Source organism: Amblyomma mixtum, chromosome 3, assembly GCF_055824585.1.
Source record: "Amblyomma mixtum isolate Tamu chromosome 3, ASM5582458v1, whole genome shotgun sequence".
NCBI lineage: Eukaryota > Metazoa > Arthropoda > Arachnida > Ixodida > Ixodidae > Amblyomma > Amblyomma mixtum.
Genome location: NC_143014.1, coordinates 381,191,163 through 381,211,893, shown reverse-complemented (window position 1 = coordinate 381,211,893; position 20,731 = coordinate 381,191,163). Strand labels below are relative to the sequence as shown.

The following is a 20,731-nucleotide window of genomic DNA, read 5'->3' as shown; positions in this document are numbered from 1 at the left end:
TAACATGCAACTGCAGCAGACACCAATAAAAAGTAAATGAGGGCTCAGTAATTATTTCTCAACAAACACCATGACCCTCTTTCATCCGTGTCTCTGCTAGAACTCTCCGAGTGTACTCCACCCTGCAATAATGAATCAAAAGCCGTACGCAGCCCCTCTATGCACGGAGCCGGGCGGGGCTCGGACCCGGTCTTAATTAAACCGCACCCCTCCACTGCAGCGCTTGGGATCCTCCCATCCTTCTTTCTCCCTCCCTCATTCCTTTGCTCATGGCGTGGTTGAGTGTCTACCAACAGTTCCTGTGCATTTTATTTCCCTCAAAAGCTATTTATTTCACTTACTGTGGTCGCCCCGGCGCAGGCGCGGACATCGTGAAACCGGGGGAGCTTGCTCTGCCCTATCAAGAGACAGCTTCAAAGATCAGGGGACACTTTGTCTAAAGTGCGTAGAGGCGAAAGCGTTTTCCGCACCACTTTGACTGCCTCTGCGGCACTGCTGACGTCACATATAATTAATGAATTATGATCGATTAATTACTAAATACTAATTAACTGCTAATTAATTACGCTTAAGCTTCGCCTTTAGGAGTGGAACGCGACAGCCTGTTGTAGCGCTGCCAGGGAGTCCACGGAACGCGACCGCCCGTTCGGCGCGGTGCCTTGCCCTTTGAACGCAACGCTTTCTGAGGAAAGGAAGTCGCGCAGTAATTCTCTGTCATCTCTGTGGACACCAGAACCGCACCGTACAGGAAGGGAGGAAGTGGGAGTGAAAGAAGAAAGAGAAAGATAAAGCAAATTACGCTGTAACTCTCACATATCTCGGTGGACACCCGTCATCCTTTTGTAGAGAAAGGGAGGAAGTAGGAGTGAAAGAAGAAAGAGAAGGAGGGGTCGGAATGAAGAAAATGAAAATTGTATTTGAGGAAAGGAAATTACGCAGTAACTGTCTCACATATACCGGTGGACACCCGTCAAAAGCGTGACACCTCTGCTGACAAGCTTCTGATGACAACCTTCTGTCGACAACGATGAGGAATTAAAGGCTTTCTCCTTAAAATAACTTCTGTCACGGCGTTGTGTGCAACGTCTGCACAGCGGGTCGTACAATAAGGGAGTAATTAATTGACATCCACCCGAACGCAGCATACGGCTACAAAGGAAAGCTATACAGCTTTCTCGGAAACTTCGTAGTTAAAGAAAAATTCGTCCTGGGTCATAGACTTCCCCATACACAAGAGCAACCTGTTAGAAACATTTATATGCGGTGTTTACTGTGCCCCCCGAGCCAAATTTTCCAATAATTTCGTTCAACTGCAAACCAATTCAAGCTTCCCGCGCTGCGTAGCCGCTCGCAGCGCCCTTCTGCGGCTTCGGCTGTTTCGACTGTTACCAGGCGCAGACAGCCAGACGGCACCAACGGCGCTGGAGGCATGGTCGGTTTGTGTGGTTCTTTGTAGCGCGCGTCACCGAGTTGCGCGAGCGAGGGCTGCTTCTGCGCCGGCGTCAGCGTAACGCTAGCGGTCTGCGTCACATCAGCGGTCATCTCTGCCGTTGCCCCCCACTATGGAGTGCCTGTATGCGGTAAGCGTACTACTGCACGACGAAAAATCAGGTCGTATGCAGCGAGCGATTGCGAGAGCTGCCTTGTGAGCAAACAGGGCAGGCCCGAAAATCGCTTCCTGTCGATCGGCTTGCCGGCGTGTATTTTGGTGCTTACCTCTTTGAGCGCGCTGAACGAAATGTTTGTGTTACTGGACGTAGTTGATGCACCGCCCATCACCATTCAATTAACGTTCTTTCGCACCTGATTTTGTGGGTGATCTTCATATGACTTCGCTCTGGGCCTCAAGCGAATGGTTACTTTTGTGCGAGCAGTGGAAAATCCGTTACGAAGCGGTTAGCTTCTGCTTTTCTTGTAAGACTTCGCACAGCTTCGTTTGGAAGAGCATTCGGACTGAACAGCAAAACACCCTGCGGGGATTGTGCCTACGCCGGTGTTCTGCTGACTGTGCTAGGTGCGCGAAATGAACCTGGAGCCCTTCACTGCTGCTTGTGCTCTGGCTCTGTAAGCTTTTTGCGCGTAAAAAACGCATAATTTAATCAAAACCAAAGTAAAAAGCCTTCTCAGAGGAGCACATTGTTCGCTATTGCTTTGCGGATTGATATACTGGTTTGATACACAGAGTGCATGTTCATATTGCGTATGTTGTAATATAAGATGGCTTTGTTGTGCGCAGCGTTATAACTGTAGCGCAGCGTTATAGTTGAACGAAAATGCCTATTTAAACTATCTCGTAGCATGCACAGTCTTTGCCAAAAGTAACCAGGCTGCAGGCTTTTCTTCTCAGCTGTATATTAAAGCTACTATGACAGCCCTCAAGTTCTAAATCTCAGTATGGTAAGTAGAACCCCTGTTCTCGCCTTCAAAGAACTTTCTGATCTTTAGGCACGCCTTGAGGGCTCTGTTATGCAAATGTGAAGCAAACCATGCAGCCTGGTTACTTTTGAAAAAGCCTGTATGTGTTGGCATTCAGTTGGAGATGGCCTTTGCTTATTCTTTTTGGTTCTTACTGACATGCCATTTAGCTTTGTGTCAGCACGCCACTCAGGCTACCTGGCCCTTATTTGTGTAAACATTTGAGCTGTTGCCTTGTCAAATGTTTCACTCATCCCTATTTAACGTCCAACCTGAACAGTCATGCAGGCATTGCGGAATCAGGGTGTGGAAGAGTGTTATGTGAAAATATTGGAAGATATTTATAACCTTTGCACAGGTACTATAGTCCTCCATAAAGTCAGCAATAAAATTCCAATACCGAAAGGTGTCAGGCAGGGAGACACGATCTCACCAATGCTATTCACTGCCTGCTTACAGGAGGTATTCCGGGGACTGGAATGGGAACAGTTGGGGATAAGAGTTAATGGAGAATACCTGAGTTCGTGGATGATATTGCCTTGCTGAGTCACTGAGGAGATGCAAGACAGGCACAGTAGAACAGTGGGTCTAAAAATTAACATGCAGAAAACTAAAGTAATGTTCAGCAGTCTCGCAAGGGAACAGCAGTTCACAATTGGTGACCGGGTGCTGGAAGTAGTAAGAGAATATATCTACTTAGGGCAGGCAGTGACCGCTGATCCGGATCATGAGAGGGAAATAACTAGAAGAATAAGAATGGGGTGGAGCGCATATGGCAGGTTCTCTCAGATCATGAATAGCAGTTTGCCATTATCCCTCAAGAGAAAAGGCTACAACAGCTGTATCTTACCAGTACTCACCTATGGGGCAGAAACGTGGAGGCTAACAAAGAGGGTTCAGCTTAAGTTAAGAACAACGCAGCGAGCTATGGAAAGGAAAATGATGGGTGTAATGTTAAGAGATCGGAAGTGGGTGGAGTGGGTGAGGGAACAAACGCGAGTCAATGACGTCCTAGTCGAAATCAAGGGGAAGAAATGGGCTTGGGCAGGGCATGTAATGCGAAGGCAAGATAACCGCTGGTCCGTTAGGATAATGTAGTGTATTCCAAGAGAAGGCAACCATAGCAGGGGGCGGCAGAAAATTTGGTGGGCGGATGAGATTAAGAAGTTTGCGGAGATAGGGTGGCCGCAACTGGCAAAAGGCTGGGTTAATTGGAGAGACATGGGAGAGGCCTTTGCCCTGCAGTGGGCGTAATCAGGCTGATGATGAGCATCTAGACTAGCCTAATTTGACATTATAGCATCCATATTTTCATGCACTTTTCAAATCAAGCTGTTTCTGTGGGAGGACAATGGAAAGGTTTGCGCAACTGCCCTTTTTTGCCTGGCTGAGACAAGTGTACATTCAGTGTTGTCTTGGCATCCTCAGCATAGCACACGAGTCTGCTCCCTGCTGTGTTCTGTAATCTGTGTTCCAGGAACCCATTGTGCCTTGTCTTATCTTACAAGTGGACACACAATCCTACACTGGGTTTATCTCAGAGCAATATGTGCATTTATATCTCACACACTGGGCCACAAGACTACTTGGCACATTGATAAGAGTGCAGCTGTGCCTGTGTTTAGGCCTTTCACTTAGGCATTAGCCCAACTGCCCTACATTTCTATGGATATATCTTATATACCACTCTTTCAGCTTAAGTAACAAACTTGTTTCAATGCTTGGTACCACAAGATGCCTCGTGCTTGTGTTTGGCATTGTTATTCACTTTCGCACGCATTCAGTTACATTTTCTTGCTGCTAAAAAAATTACTTGTACATAGTGGTCAGACTTTCTGGTTCCTATTTTCTGAAAATTTGGTGTACTTTTTTCAGTGTGTGTATTTCAGGCCGCAGTTTTTATTTATTTTTTTTTTCAGCATTATTCCCTATAGATGAATTGCTGCATTTTTTGGGGGGAGGAGTGGGTAGGGATATAATGTGGTATTTCTTTGCCGTGAAAAATCACTTAGAGTTTGTCGTGGCTTTTTGTCAGCCTGAAGATTAATGCACTAAAAATGCATTAGAGGTCGTTAAGTATTGGTAAAGCACTTATAGCAATACTCAGTTGCAGATGGAAATGCTGTCGGCAATAAAAAAGGTAAGGGAAAATAAATGGCAGAACTGCTGTGCAGAAATGCAAGCGGTAGTTGATTTCTAAAAGGTGGGCTGCCATGTTATCGCTGGGCTGTTGAGCAAGGGCATGGGGAATGACGGGGTGTGCGTGTTGACAGCAATGGAACTGCGGCTTAACTGCGGCCGCAGCCAGAATGTGATTCCTTTTCATGGTACTTGTGCATGATTTCGAGCCTCCTCACATCCATTGGAGAAATGGGCTTAGCCAAGTAAGTGCCTTTAAGCGGGCGATGACAGTGAAGAGTGGTAATCTCAGCGGACAACGTTTGGCAATTGATGTGGAGTCTCCCAGTCTGAAGAGGCATGTAAGGCAGCGGAGTGATACCTAAGAATGCACAACTGTGCTACTTTAACAATACACCTACTCACCACGTTGCTGGCTTCTGCGTGTTGTTATTTCTCTCCTTTGACTAAGCTTAACTCCTATTCGATGGCCAGTTAGCTGCAGCTTGCATGTCAATAATACTGACTTTTTTTTTTGGTTAAAATTGAATTTCTGGCTTACTTTTATTCTCTGTTTTTTTTTTTTTTTTCCTGGTTTAAGCCAAGAAATCCAACCTGTACTTGTGTATGTCATGCCTCTGGAGAACTTTTTTCAATTGGTGCAAAATTATATGTACGTGTGGTTGGTGTTACAAAAGGCGTCCTCTGTTCATCTTGAATTTTTCCGTGGTCTCTATTTTTAGCTGATTTTCTTAGTGGTTTTTCTGCTGCCAAGACAAGCAGTGGTGCCTAGACAACTTTTTTTTCCAACTGTGCCACCTACACACTAAATGTTCTGTACACCTTGTGACAGCAGAAATTTTTCAATGCTTTCTCAAAACAGGACGTAGCCATGTTACTTGTTCTTGATGAGCTTTGAGTGTTGATGCAACCGTGCCTTCTCATATTTCATTCTGTGTGCGCAAGCACAATTGGGCCCTGAGAGTTATAGCAAGATCTAGGAACAGCAGGGTGTTGTTTATGGGAAGTTTGTAGGTAAAGTTTAGTCTGGAGTGGGTTGTTTCCAACTGGTGTTGTATCTTTTACACTAAAGTTAACTGTAGCTGATGCCTCATCCTTCATTGCCAGCCGAGCTACATTTTGGGCGGGACAAACAGCTCTCTCATGGATGTCTTATTTGTCCCTCCCTCCACCAGCTGCGGCCACCCTGCCCCTGCAGACTCTCTAATCACATCTGCCCACCTGACTGTCCGCCAATCGCACTATGTCATTTATCTTTTTTTTTTAGAATCCACTTTGTTACTCTGAGTGACTATCAGGTATCAGTTTATCACTTTTAAAGTACACAGTAATGGTGTGTATTTTCATAAGCGGGGCTAGGAGGAGTCTTGACTTTCTGATGAGCTTCTCTAAGGGCCTGTGCAATCTGCCTAGATGGCTTCCATTTTAGATTCCAGGCTGCTGAGACTTGCCAACTGCAGCTTGTTGCAGTGAAAGGGTCCCAAAGTTAGTCTGTACCCCTTCATTACAGTATGCATCATTCCCTTTGCGGGGCTTTGGCCGCACAAGTGTGTTGCCATCCAGGAATTGCCATGTCAACACTCTTCTGAATAGTTTTTCTTCAACTGCAGTATTATGCATCTGTCAGTGTTGCTACGGCATAGGAGCATGTTGGAAGTTTTTTTCTGTTGCACACTCTGTGATGAAAGTGGTGGTTCAGAACTGATGAATGCTGCACACAGTGAAGCGAGGGGAGCAGGCATGGGACTAACATGAGCATTCATGTTCTCCTTGTCCCTGCTTCCCACGCCCTGTTTTGTGCTGCATCTGCCGCTCCTGTCAGCGCGCTTAATTCACGACTTTAGTACAGAGAGATGGAATGCAGCTACCTCATTTATTGCCCAAATTTTGTTGCTATGAGCTGTATGGAAAAAAATAAAGATTTAACATATAGTTTACTGGCTCATGGGAGTTTAACGTCCCAAAGCGACCAAGGCTATGGGGGACGCCGTAGTGGAGGGCTCCGGAAATTTCGACCACCTGGGGTTCTTTAGCGTGCACTGGCATCGCACAGTACACGGGCCTCTAGAATTTTGCCTCCATCAATTCGAGTGCCACAGCTGGGATCGAACTTGCATCTTTCGGGTCAGTAGCCGAGCACCATAACAAGTAAGCCACCGCGACATACAAAGTAATATGTGTGTGGTATGCCTTTGTAGTACTGTCAGCATCAGAAGTGAAATGATGTACCCTTGAATTTTCACTTTTTCTTATTATTGTGCTTTTATTTATATGTATTAGTAGGTTGGCAAGAGAAGGCAAGTGTAGCAGATGTGACTGAAAGATAGGTGGGTGGATGAGATTGAGAAGTTTGCAGTGATAAGGTGGCTGCAGCTGGCAGAATACAGGGTTAATTGAGGAGATATGGGAGGGAAAACAACTGAACAGCGCTAACAGATGGCACAGGAGAGAACACAGATGCATGCGCTGTTTTCTCTCCAGTCTCGCCTGTTAGGGCTGTTCAGTTGTTTCCATCAGCATACACCAACCAGCCCGACTAAGCCCTCTTCTTGTATATGGGAGAGGCCTTTGTTTTGCAGTGGGCGTAGTCAGGCTGCTGCTGATTATTGTTCATATGTTGGAGAGCATTTGGATGCTTTGTTGGCCTTGTGTACCTTTGAACAGTGTCATGGATGTTTGGGCCCTGTCAGGCATGGTACATCTTCCTTTTGCCCCTCCATCTGAATGAAGCAAAACAGTTTGGTGCTCTCCCAGCAGCAGCTCGCTGATGTCCCTTGAAACGAAAGTATGTGACCAGTGTAACCTCTCGGTAGGAGTTGGTGTGAACAAAAAAAAAAAAAGGTTGTAATTAGATCAAGGACACCTCAGCAAGTAATGGAATATAATTGGAGTTGCGCTAAGCGACAGAAGTGCAGTGTGGATTAGTGAACAGAAGTGCATTAGTGATACCAAAGATATTGAAGGACTCTGGTGATACCCTAGCCATTGCAGCCCTGTTTTTTTTTTAATGTTTTATTTGTAGATTTTTTTGCACTGTGTTTTTACAGTGTGTAAGGCCCCATAGCCATGTATTAAAAATTTAAAGCTTGGGGTGCAAGTGTTAATTTATTTACGGGTATAGTCACAGTGAAAATAGAACATCAGTGCGTGCAAAAAGTGAAAGCGACCGCTTTATTTAATGCAGTTCACTACAAAGAAACGAATGAAAAAATTTCTCATTTTGCAGTGTGGAGAACTCTAAAAGAAGCTTTTTTTACTTTGCAAGGTATAGATGGATCTTGCAGTTACCACAAAAGACTCTGCTCTTTCCTGTTCACCTTGTGTTTTGTATCATTGCACCTCATTCTTGTCGCTGACAGGAGTGTGTTCAAGCTGATAACACGTCACGTCAACAACACATGTTGTGCACTTGCATAGCCTTCCTGGAAAGTGACTGTGGACAAGTTGAAGGCTTTCCCCAAATCCGTAACGCCCTCTTCTATTGAGCTTCACGAGGAGCTTCAGTAGCACTCAGCATGGAGCCCAGCACATCTAAGTTCTCAATTTACGCGAGGCACAATGCATCTGGCTTGTGCCTGTTTTCAAACCGGCTGTTCACTATAGAAGAATTCATAAAATGGAAGATAATCTGTTGCGTCTGCATCTTGACTAAATATTGTTCTGTACAGGTGACAAGAAATTCCATCTCATCCATAGGTTTATGCGGCGCAGGTTTCTCTGGGCTGTTTATGAGCACTCTGAATACACGTTCTCAAGAAACAGTTGCCAAACACGCTGCATGGTTCGCAGCGTCGACAGTGTGCCACACGTGCTGCACAAGCGGCGGTGCGCGAGTTGAGATGCCCCGGTCGAGTCTTCCAGCTCACTGCCGATACACACAGGAGGGAAAGAGCGGTAGAAAAAAAGAAATAAAAGCGCAAGGTCAGATACCCATTTATGCTCACTGTTCCTTTGCTCAGTTTGCTGTTCGCCGACATCCCCATTGCCATTTCCAGGCTCGATCCCAACATTCACCTTCTATGATAGCGAAAATTAGCAGTTCATCAGAACGCTAGTTTTAACATTTCATCTATTTGCTGCTGCAACCCAACAAACTTATCAGTGTAGGTGCATCCGCAAAAAGACTAACAGATGTTCATCTAGAAAGATTACATTTCATCACTCAGTGGCCACCGCTGGCAACCGTACAGCCCTGGTGGTTCCAAAATCTCACATGTCGAATATGTGTTGCAGCAAAGCCTCTGCGCAGTCAACAATATTTATGATTGGGATGAGAGCTTGGATAGGTGTTCCACAAAACATTTAAAAATCTGAGCGGGAAAGAAGGAATGGTTAGCGAGATATAAATCTACAAATCTGCTATACCTTGGCTTGTTTACCGCATGCCTACCATGCTGCTTCTTGCTTAGACCGCACAGCTCAGTGGAGATGCGTGAACAGTGATGCCGGTAGCAGCAGGGATCCTGGAGGAACTATCCTATTGAAAATTGGTTGTACTTTCGTTTGTCACTGAGGTGCAAGCAGAATATTTCTGTTGTGGTGTCAATCGATGCCACCAGGGCCGGAAGGGCTAGTGAAAATCACGAGGGAGAAATGGACGACGGTGGAATATGGGAAACGGTGGCATGAAAAGGAGGAAACAAAGGAAGGGGGGAGGTGAAAAATGCTGAGACAATCGGTGCAAAACAGGATCAATGGACGTTTGCAGGGAGAGACCGTGGAATGCAGTTTACCTGGATTTAGTTGTTTCTGACAGTATCAGTGACTCGTGAAGGTAGGTGTAATAGCTTCACTATAGAAAGACTAATTATTTTTTTCATGCAGAAGTGCATGCTTAGTAGCCATGTATTTTTAAGTCCAATCTCTAAAACTTGGTTATGTTTTTGCTGCTTGCAGGGAGTAGTTGCATAAGATTTTTGAGACCAATTTCACAAAATATTGGGGAGCTATCAGCTTTTCAGAAGAATGCTGTGAGGAGAATGCCATTGGCCGAATTTCCTTGTCAAAACAAGCATTTTCCTGCAACCTTTCTTTTTAGTCTTTTATGTTGTTTTAGTTGCACTAAGTACTGCCGATCTCGGTGTCATGTTTTTTTTTTTGCTTGGGACTGGATGTTTCACGCAGGTTTTGGTGAAGATCTTTGATTTTTACTTTGTCTGAGCTATCACTCGTGTTGGCATCCTGGTCAGTGTGGGCATTGTTGCAGGGATGTAGCTGCTTTATTTGTCTTGCAGATGAATAGTTGGCATTGATTTGCAGTGGCAGTTTTGGTACACCATCTGAAATTTACAGTCGTAGCATCAGTTCTTTGCATCAGCAAAAGGTTGAAGAAGGGGCAGTTTTGGAAAAGGGCAGTAGCATGTTGAAGGCCCTAGAAAACTTCCTCTCTGCAGTGAGGTGTACTTTCTTTGTCGGCCTGTTGCCTGTGAAGCTGTACAGTGAACCTATGCCTGAGCCGTGGTGATTATTACATGACCGCAGCTCCGCAGGGAAGCCCCAACAAATTGCATGGCTTTGTTGTTGTTCTCAGTGTGTGAGGTTGCCCTGCTCACATGCTTGACAGTGTGCGTCTGGCAGCTGACTGCTTTTTGTCCTGCTTGCTTTGTTGCCTCGATGTATACACGCTGTTGCCACGTGGGCTAGCAGAAGCAAAGGCTTGTCTTTCTCAGTTGCGTGCAGGCACTGCATTGTATCGTTTAGCTCTTGGGCCTGTGCAGGGCTTCAGCCTGCAAGGCTAGAATGATCAGAATCGGAATTGCAGGACTCCTTTTTTATTTGTTGTTTTGGTGGCAAAGAAAGTGAGGCATTTTAGACTGGGGAGAAGAAACATTGTTGAGAAGGTCCCAAGTCTTCAAGTGGGGGGGTTTATACTGGGAGGGAGCAAAAATGGGAAGCCTATGTATGGAGCACTACGTAGCCTGAGCATTTGTCAGGGGGTACACTCAGCAGGAAGAGTTTAAAGCATTTGGGTGTGCCGAGGAAAAATTACTTTGGCGCCATCGTGTCATCAAATTGCCTGAAGTGCCTGCAGTCATGAGGGTACATGCATGCCCTATCCGCTGGTTTCAGTGCCAGGAGTCATGATTGCGAAGCATTGCTACAATAAATTTGTTTCTGAGCATACACAGCCTATAAAATTTTGCTGCCAACTGTACCTGGATGGCTATGCCAGAACACCATCTACACTTGTGACAGGCATGGCCTTTCAGTGCCTCATCAATCTTCTTGCGCTAAGTCACCTGTCAAAGGTGTTGTGCATTGCCCTGTGCTAAGGTCTTCTCTTTGGGGGAATGTTTCCCCGTGAATTCTTATAAAGGCAACAAGTGCATTCACGGGTCACTCAAGGCTTTGTGCAAAGCTTCACATGTGTTTTGAAAACGTGTGCTCACGACAGTGGCATGCCTAACAGCTTTAATGGCAAAATTTTGTGCCACAAACATGAGTGTCATGTTTTGCTGAAGCAGTGGGAGTAGTGGTAGTCCTCATGTAAAACAAAAAGAGCTGTTGTATTTTCTTTGTCTGTAGTTCAGGAAACCTAATGCTCACCAGTTTTGTAATCTAAATGGATTTTTTTTTAGAGAAATGCATTGCGTATCAAACACAACGGTATATGTGCTAAATAAATCATTGTGTTAATTGAATTGTGCCTGGAAATATATAATTTTGCTTACTAAACAAAAGCAGCAAACTTGTGGTCTCTGCTTTTGAGCACAGCTGCTATGCAGCTATGTAGACATACAAGTTGCTTTCATGTCATGGGTGATTGTTCCAGAACTGGGCTGCCTCTTAGGCTATCACTGCTGCACCACTGTGTGCAGCATCTGAGGCTGTACAGCAAGAAATAGTCACTGGAATGAATGCTTTTTAGCCGCAAAGTGCGTCTTACTGTGTTCACAGCTGGCCCAACACTGCTTTGCAATGCAGTTGAGCGGCACGCCCATTTCTGCTGCCTCAGCCAGATGGCGATCACTTTGAGCGGTCAGTCCCAAGAAGGATTGAAGTTGGAATGTGGGCCCAGGAGTGGTCTTTCTAGGCTCGGCCTTGAACTTATGTCCACGGCTGAGCACCTGCTTAATTTGGTCTGTTAGCGCTCTATTGCCGAGTGTGTGAATGGGCACAGCTGTGCTGAGATCTTTGTGGTATTCCCACACGGCCCTGCCTGTGCCACCAGTGTCAGCAGTTATTGCGCACTGGGGACAGAACATTCGCTGTGTCTTGATTCTTGTTCTTTCTTCAGTATCTTTTTTCACTACGAGCTTCACGACACTTCCGAACCAGCTAGCTTGCCAAAACACCTGGAAAACTGTGTGAATGACTGGTTGTAGCTTATGGCAGGTTTGATAGTGTTTTTCTAATCCAAATTTATATTGCAGGTGAACTGGCACCTTGACTATTTTATACTTATTTTACTGAAAACTGTCCATACTAGTGTTTAATGGTAGTTTAAAAAAACAGCCCTGTGTTTGGGCGCATGGACTGCCCACGTGAGAGGCGTTGTTGATTTGGTAGTGTCCTGCCGCAATAGGATACTGGGCTTCAGTGGCATGTCAGAAAAATATTGTGCAGTAGTCAGGAAAGCAGCTCACCACTTTTATTATTCTATGCTTGTATTCTTCAGCAAGCATGACTCAATTTTCAACAAGTAAAATGGGCACGCAGCAAAATTTTCCGAACATTTTGTGATGAAATCAAAAACGGTTGAGTGCCATTCCTTCTCGATGTTGGTGAGTTTTGTGTCATGTGTTGAGATGCAGAGCTGTGGCACTTAGCTGTGTAGTGACCACTTTATTTCCTGCCAGTGTCAGTTTACACGACGTGCAATAAGACCTTTTCTTTGTTTTCTGTGCTGCCACTTATCTGGCAAGCCTGCTGAGGTTGTTTGTCCCTTTTTTTTTTCCAGGAGGAAGTCGCATTGCATAACCTGCTGCCTGCAGACAACGGTGAGTGTGTTGCTTATCGCCTACCTTGTGCACTGGCACAGAACGGTTGCTATGCAGCCCTTGATCTCAGCTGCAGCCGCCAACACCTTTAGGAGGTGTTGGCGTCACTTTCTCTGGAAAAAGGCCATGTGGCATGTCAAAGTGTCAATATTTGTGGAAAACTAGTTTTGCTGGACAGACATCATAGATGCACTGAATGAATCACTTATAGTGCCGGGAGCTCTTTTGTGTGGGGCGAAAAATTGGTTGCCTGTTATTTCCCGAAGGTGCTTGGAATGTTTAGAATTTGTTGATGTGGTAACTTGACGCAGGGGAGCAGGGATGGGCTTTATTCAGATGCCTTGGTTTCACACTGTTTGCAGGTCATGAGTACAAATGCGTTGGATTGCGCATATCACGAGGGCAGCACCCTGCCTGCATGACTCTGTACTCCTTTCCCCCTCTTGCATAACTTCCCCTGCATTGCATCTGCCTCGCAGGCGAGCAGTGGACACGTGTATTTAGTTGCATATTGGGGCTAATACTTTTACCTCACTCAAACAATTAATATCATATGAAGAATATGAGGTTCAGTACATTTAATGTCATTTATCAACTTGGTGAAAAATGTAATTTTCAGATTATAGGATTGGCCATCAGGGGCTTAATGGTCAGCTAGCAAAGTAAAAAAAAAGTGTATATGCAAAGGGTATAAAAGTTTGATGTGATGCTGTCTTGTTCATTGGGTTCTTCATTACAGGAATTAAATGCAATACTTCAATCCTTAAAGGCTGCTTCATCATTACTTATTTACTGTGTGTCAAGACCAAGTCTAATAAAAATTCAATGAATGTTCAATGAAACAGAATTCAATGAAACAGCATAGTGGAGCAGGACAGCAGTGTAGAGTTTGGCTAACTTTCACGAGTTGAAGGACTCTGCTGAACAAGCAGAACCATCATGAGCGTATCAGATTATGAGCAAATATGGTAACAGTGTTGAAGCAGCTGGTGAGAGAGGATCCAGCAGCTAGCGTGACTGTGCTTGTTTGTGTGCTACTCAGATAGAGAGCAGCAGCTTTTTTTGGAGCATGCAATATTGGTAACCTTTTAGGAAAGCTTGCTGTAATGTTAGAAAATGCGAGAAATGACATTTATTCATTGATGGCATGTAGGTTATTATCGTGCAGTGTTTTTCACTGCTGATCCAGAAATATGAGTAAGCTTTCAACTCAAAATCAAATGGGAATGAGTTCTCCAAGCTCATTTTGATTTGATTTTGTGTTGGACTTAGACTTTGCCGAACTCATTTAGTTGCGGATGTCTTGATGATGTAAGTAATTCTGTGTAGCAGTTTGTTAATTACATTACATGCTAGTGTGGCAGTGCTTTGAGGACTCTAAATCTTCCAATGTGCCAGGGATACAATTCAGCTGCATGCTTAGGCAGTGGCAGCAGTCGTTGAGTAGGAGAACTTGTTGCTGTGGAAGAGAGGTTGGTTGAGCTCCACTGGGCTGACGATGGTCAGGCTGCATGGTCTCCATATAAGGCTTGACTGATGGAAGGGCAGTACGTAGCTCATGTGTAGGTGGTGTGCTGGGCAGAGGCTGAGGAGGGGCTGGTGAGAGGAAAGCGCTAGGAGAGGGCTGGACCAGCTCTTGTATGATTGGTATGATCTCCCAGTTTCACCAAGTGACGGCACTGATGGCTTGGCACACGACACATTCTCCCCAAGACTCACGTTTGATCAGAATTCTGGTTAGGTGAGTTGCTTCCTGCTGTTTGATCACCAAGAAGCTGCACAAAAAGATGGGACGAATAGACACTCTTACTAAACAGGATGGGCGCTGTTTCTGACGTGACAGCAAGGTGCTCATTGTAGAAGAAATATGTTGAGCCAAAACTCTGGTTTCGACAAGTTGACTCACGCTCTTAGGTCGTCAAAGAAACGTGTGGAAAGGTGGGACGAACGTACACTTACTAACAGGACAGGCACGTGAAGGTACTTTATGGGCTATGTAGGTTAGCTGAGACCAGTTTTCTGGGCTTTTATCTTACCCTTTTTTTGCCACTTATAGCTAAATAGTGACGTGCTCCTCGTCACTGTGACAAAAGGCTTGCTTGGGGGTGAGCTGCTTATTATCCGTAGCTAAAACAGAAATGAGCAATGCCTTTATTGGCCATCTTAGAATGACACAACTTGAACAACAGGATGTTATTTGTCTTCTTTAGTGGCTACAAGACTGGGCAAATCAGTCCGAATGAAAATGGATGCCTATGTCTGAAAATGCCGTCAAGCAGAACTTAGGTTGGGAGTAAAGGTGATGCAAACATTATAAATTGATAAAACAGGTGTTGATTGTGTCGTAAAATCTAGGTTATCACATTTTAAACACTCGAAAGTCGTCCATGAATTTTCGTGAAGAACTGTGGTGAATGTGCCAAAGCACTGCTGTAGCAATTCATGAAGTTCTGAAACGATGTTGACTAAAGCTGGTGCAGCCCATGAGCATGCACATAAACTTTTGTATTGTCTTTGGAAGTACTTTCAACATACAGTGCCATGTGTAATATGCGCTGATTTTTCTTGCCATAAGAAGCGTTTGCATTAACATGTAGCACACGCTGGCACAAATGCCAGCTCTTTGCACCATAGACTGTGTACATTTGGCCTGTTGAGGATGCACTGGTGCTGTTGGTACACTGCAGAGGAAGAGTGTTATAGACTTGGTAACGTGGTGTCTGTGGCTCTGCACCTCTTTTCTCCTGCTCGATGGACCACTATTCTTGGAAAGTTTTGTTCTCATCTCAAGGGCGTCTGATTTACATGCTTTGAGCTCTTTTGTTGGCTTTTTGTGGACGACCTTTCAGGGTCAGCCGAGTTTTGCTCCATTCCTTGGCTGACAGGCTGGCCTTTCAGTTGCTGAAAGTCGATTGAGCGCACGTGAAACCATGGCACCCTTTACAGTCTGGCCCACTCTTTGGCACGCCATGGTTGCCACGCGCTCGACTTTTTCTCTACTCAAGGTGATGGGAGCTAGAAAAAGCGTCTGTTTACGCATGGCGGTGGTTCAGAGGATATGGCTAATGACACAGTGTTTGTAAGGGGCTCCTCAGATTATTTAATTGAGGAATTTTTATTCCTCCCAAATGTATTGTGCTCATCTGGGGGAGAAGGTGCTGCCTGTGGTAAGGAGAAAATGGTTGACTCCTTCTGTGTCTCGGCCATGGTTCTCCCCACCGATTAGTTGGACATTGAAGCTGGTACGTGGTCGGCAGTAATCGTCATCAAGAGTGCACATTGAGCTCAAGCATTGCATGGTGAAAAGGCAGCTTTTCTCTCCCTCAGTGATTACAGACTGTCCAGCCACTAAAGGTAGTGAGAGCTGCCTTTTTCTATTGTTATTTCGAGTTAGTGGCATAAAGGAAATAGCCATTCCAAACAATTTGAATTTCACCGTTAACTGGGCAGACTAGGCTCTTCAAGCTCTAGTGGTGGCGGATAGCATTTTTTCTTTATTTTTTTGCCATGGACCTCACTGTCGCATGCAGCTTTGATGACAATTGACGCAGTGGCTTTTCAGACGGGTCTCGAAGCGTCCCAGACGCGGAGCAGGCTTGAGGAAACTTGGCGCTGCTGCCGTCGCTTCCATCAAAGGTTTCAGGCACCGCACAAAGCATCATTGCAATGCCTGTTGTCGAGCGTAGTGCGACCTAAGCGTATGGGATAGAAGCGCGAGGTTAAGTTAGGTTATTAGTGTTCTTTGTCTAATAGTGTTTCCTTTCTTGCACAACATGTGGCCTTCGGAATGTTTAGGGTGCCTTGATGTCCGCTCGCCTTCGCTGGCCGTCGAGGCACCCAGAAATGTGAGAGTCACTGGAAAAGCTTGCAGTGATTGCAGGAATGCTGTGAACTGTGCCCGAGAATTTTCCTTTCTGATGCTTTTTCTTTTCTTTGATTATGATTCTTTGATTTTGATTATGATTATGATTTCTTTGATTCTTTGATTATGATTATGCATATGTCTCAGCTTCTTTTTTGTCCTCTCACTTTCATCTCGAGTGGTTTTGTGTCCCTACGATTCATCGGAGTGACCGCTATTTTCCACGCACGCTCCTTGCGCCATCTGTTTGAGCATAGTCGTGCACATCCTTCCCTGTTAAGCTTTTAGAATAGGAGGATCCTATCGATTAGGGGGACAGGGGAACAGTGGAGCGTCAGTTCTCAGGTGCAGGGCAGTAATGCCCCTCAAGTTATTGTCCTGCGCATGTGCATTGGCACCCCACTGTTCCCCTATCCCCCTATTTGACTGGGTCCCCGTATTCTGGAAGTCCATATTGTGAACAGGGACATGGTACAGCGGCTGATAGATTCTTGCTTGTTGGGCGTGTTCCATTCTGACCCTTTCGCATAACTGTTCGCACGGTGAGGATAGAAAGGATAGCTAAGTTTGGAGGTGCCCAGTGTGCTATCTGAGGTGCCCAGTTTTCTTCGTTCCCTGTGTTTCTCGGACTTGGACACCACTGTTGGTGTGATCACTGCTGAAGAAACGTCCAAAAGTTTGACTCAATACCGATGCACTTGCCTTTTCCTCTTGCTATGACAGCAGTGTAGCTTGGAATGTTATTCTTTGTCAGATTTCGAGTCTCCTAACAACAATATTTGCAGCAGCCCTGTGTTGCTATCACAGTCCTTTGAACTAAGGAGATGACACCTTACAGTGCATTTTGTAATGTTGGCTGTGGGAACCTTAGTTTCAAAATTTCGCTGTTGTGGAGATATTCTTATTGGGTTTTCAGTTAGAAAAGTGCACGGCAGTGGTGTTTTGTACAGTTTGTTTATGGGGTAGTTTCAGATTTACCCGCCGCGGTGGTTTAGTGACTGCGGTGTTTAGCTGCTCAGCCCAAGGATGTTGGATCGAATCCTGGCCGTGGCAGCCGCATTTAGCGGGAGGCGAAATGCAAAAGCACTGATGTTCATTGCAGTGTCAGTGCACGTTAGACCGATCCTGTCTAAATTAATCTGGAGCCCTCCACTATGGTGTCTTTTGTAGACCCATGTGCACTTTTGGGACATCAAAACACCACATACCATATACCGTACCATACCATTTCATTCAAGGATGCCATCAGCCACTGAATCCAAGGAGCAATGGGGAATGTTTCTATTTTTTTTAACTGTTGGTGTTGATCAATGGGAGATTAATAGTGAAATTATTTTATTGCATAAAGGTAATTGATTAGAAAGCAGGAGAAAAAACAACCACATGCCATTGGGGGGATCTGAACCCACAAATTAAAAAAAAAAGGAAGCATTCCCCTGTGCTCCTTGGTTTCGGCAGCTGTTGGCTTCCTTCATATGTATGTCATAATGAGTCCTTCATTTCCCTTCCCTTGTCTGCTCCGTACCATTTCGAGTTATTATGTTCATTTAAATTTGCGTTGAGGCCGAGAACCATCAGCAAGGTGCAGTTTTCTGGTCTTCCCATGGCATCGCCATGTATATGCATCCGGTACCCTCTGATATGAAGAAAATAACGTATTCCTATTTGTCTCTGTTCTAAAATAAAAACAGTGGCGCACTGTCTTCGTTCATCTCTGAGCTGATTGGCAAAATCACAAAGGCGCGACTGCCACATACTAGAAGCTGACTGGGCAAAAGTCGCAGATTGTACAGAGGTGACCACATTTGTATGGAGCTCTCGAGTGGTGCTCTCAGGAGCAGAGGAAGTGAAATTTCAAAGCGGGTACTGAGTTCCAGAGATAATACTTGGGCTCGAGCGCAGCCGGATAGACATTCAGAACTGCGCAAGCCTTGCCCCTAACAAAGCGAATGTAAGCGTGCTCACCTCTGTACTTTGACCAAGAAGTTTACCGTTTGCTTGAAAAAACATGCCACTAATGCAGGTTAGATGTACCCAGGGCAACTCCATGCAATTTTTGTTCTCATTAAAAATTGGTTCTGTGGCTCTTTCTGGCCATGTTGTTTTTCCCGCCAGTTAAATACACTTTTTTGATTCAAATTTTTGGTTTAAAAAATGGGACATGCTTTTTCACTCCACCGATTCAAACTCGTCTGAAACAAGGGGCTCCGTGATCGGTCACTGTTCGGAGCTGAATGGCGGTGTAGCCTAGCCTCTGGGATCCGCGTTGAAACAGATTCAGCGACGGCGCGAATGTTTATTTCGCGATATATTTCACGCACACGGCAGAATTTTTCTGGAAGGTGAAGGTGGGCGGATGTGGGTGTAGCAGCCCCCTAGCAGGGATGTGGGTTGGGGAGGTGCCTGGCTTATTCACTGTGTCCTTGAATTAGATTTTGCTGTCACCTTTTTTGTTCCGCTGGCTTCTAGTGGGTGGAGGCCGTGTGGAGGTAAGTGGGTTGTTGGTGGGGGCCACTTCTGGAGGGGGAAGGTATACGTGGACAGCGGTGTGGCGGGGAGTTGCTGGTTGGTCGATACTTCACTCTGCGAGGCTTCACATAGACAATGCCAGCATTTTCGCCACGTGCCGCTGGTTCTGCTATCGCTGTAAAAAAAGAAAAAGAAAACGTCGGTGTCACCGCAGTCTGCAATAAGGGCTAGAGGTATTTTATTTCTTTACCTTTTCTAGCTTATGAAAGCTCCATTTTTCACTCTCCATTTCTACTCTACCCATGCATGCCAACTTAATTTGTCGATCCCGCGTCGAAGGAGTAACTGTGATGTACAGCATGTGTCATTCTCAGAGGGAATGCGGCAGCGCACGGCTGCCATGCTTCGCGAAGCGCTGCCGCCGATAGCGTACGAGAATGGGCGGCACCAGGCGCATGCGCAGAAAGAACAGCTGGCCGTGTTTACTGCGCATGCGCCTTTGCCGCCCATTCTGGTTCTCGCCGGCAGCGTTTCACTATAGACCAGATTTTTTTACCCTCGCACGCAGGCTGCGGACGCGCGCCTACTCTCGACGCCAGTCGCCATCTGTCGGCGCGCGCGGCCCGAGGGACTGCGGGTCGCGCCGGCGCCGCGCATAGAACGCATGTTTACGTGTTCGCTTCTGCCGTTTTGTGCTCCATCAGCTAACGTATGAGGGTGTGTGCTGTGCGTCACTACTCACATTTGCCCTCTTCCAGACAGTGCTGCGGTTATCTTGTGCGCAGTTACTCGTTAACGTGACATCCGAGTGTAGTCGACCAGGTAGTGTACGGACTGGAAACCGGCACTTCTAAGCAGATTTCTGCGCTGTCGTGTCGTTTGTCGTCGCCTTTTACGTGCGATATCATCTATGATAATTTTATGCATCAGAATGTAAATCTATTGATTTGACTCAGTGGAGTAGTAACTGGATAGGCGAGCTGCAGACTGAAGGTTGTCCCGACGCAGCGCGTGTTTTCGATCACCAGTACGTGTTCAGCATCCTTGCGCTGAGCTTGCTCTTGTTCCCATTAAGAACATTTCACGGACAGGATTGTAAGCACGACCGCTACCGATTTCAGCTGCTTTTTCCGCACGCATGTCAGAGGTATCTGGGGGGTAAAGGTTTATCTATAGTATCTTTCGGCTGTTGGTATCTGCCTTAGCTTGGTTTGGTTTACTAAGGTTTTACGTCCCAAAGCGACTCAGGCTATGAGGGACGCCGTAGTGAAGGGCTCCGGAAATTTCGACCACCTGGGGTTCTTTAACGTGCACTGACATCGCACAGTACACGGGCCTCTAGAATTTCGCCTCCTTCGAAATTCGGCCGCCGCGGCCGGGATCGAACCCGCGTCTTTTGGGCCAGAGCAGAGAGCCGTAACCACTGAGCCACCGCAGCGGTGCGGTATCTACATTATTCATAGGAAAATATGCGCGATTTCATTACATTTTCCACACTTAGCCAAACGCCTACGCAACGCTCTCACACGCGGCGAGAGCTCCTGAATAAAATAACGCGACTTCGGACCTCAGAATTAGTGAAAGCTGGATTAGCTGCTCATATCTATTCAAGCTTTTATAAATTAAGCGGAAGTACGTTTTTATGCACCAGGTTGCATAAACCATGACAAAATTTGTTTTCTGTTGGCGCTGCGACTCAGTTGAGCTCACAGCGGTAATTTGTTGATAAACTGGCGCGGCGACAAGAAAGCCGTTTGTGGAAGGGGGGGGGGGGGCTTTATGGCCGGCAGGAAGGAATAAGAGTGCATGGGAATTGGAACTGCATACTAGCCGCACACCTGATTCTTGATATTGAATAAAAAGTTTCTTTGCGGTGGAGCACCAAGACGGAATTCGATTAAGCACG

The 20,731-nt window shown here is 45.8% G+C and overlaps 1 protein-coding gene across 3 annotated transcripts in view; it reads left to right on the top strand.

Annotated features, from left to right (window-relative positions):
- Nucleotides 1-1,412: 1,412 nt before the first annotated feature.
- The window catches only part of LOC149357005 (glycerophosphocholine phosphodiesterase GPCPD1-like), an 84,473-nt gene continuing 65,154 nt past the window's right edge, over nt 1,413-20,731 (top strand). For 2 of the 3 annotated variants that reach the window (XR_016291763.1, XM_089584402.1), the window contains exons 1-2: nt 1,413-1,580; nt 12,455-12,494. Coding sequence is in view for 1 of the 3 variants with exons in the window: in XM_089584402.1 (XP_089440528.1) it covers nt 1,563-1,580; nt 12,455-12,494 (58 nt within the window). In the remaining 2 variants the exon portion in view is untranslated. Of the gene's footprint in view, nt 1,581-12,454; nt 12,495-14,155; nt 14,236-20,731 lie in introns of those variants that run through there. The other variant, XM_089584404.1, reaches the window with a different exon arrangement.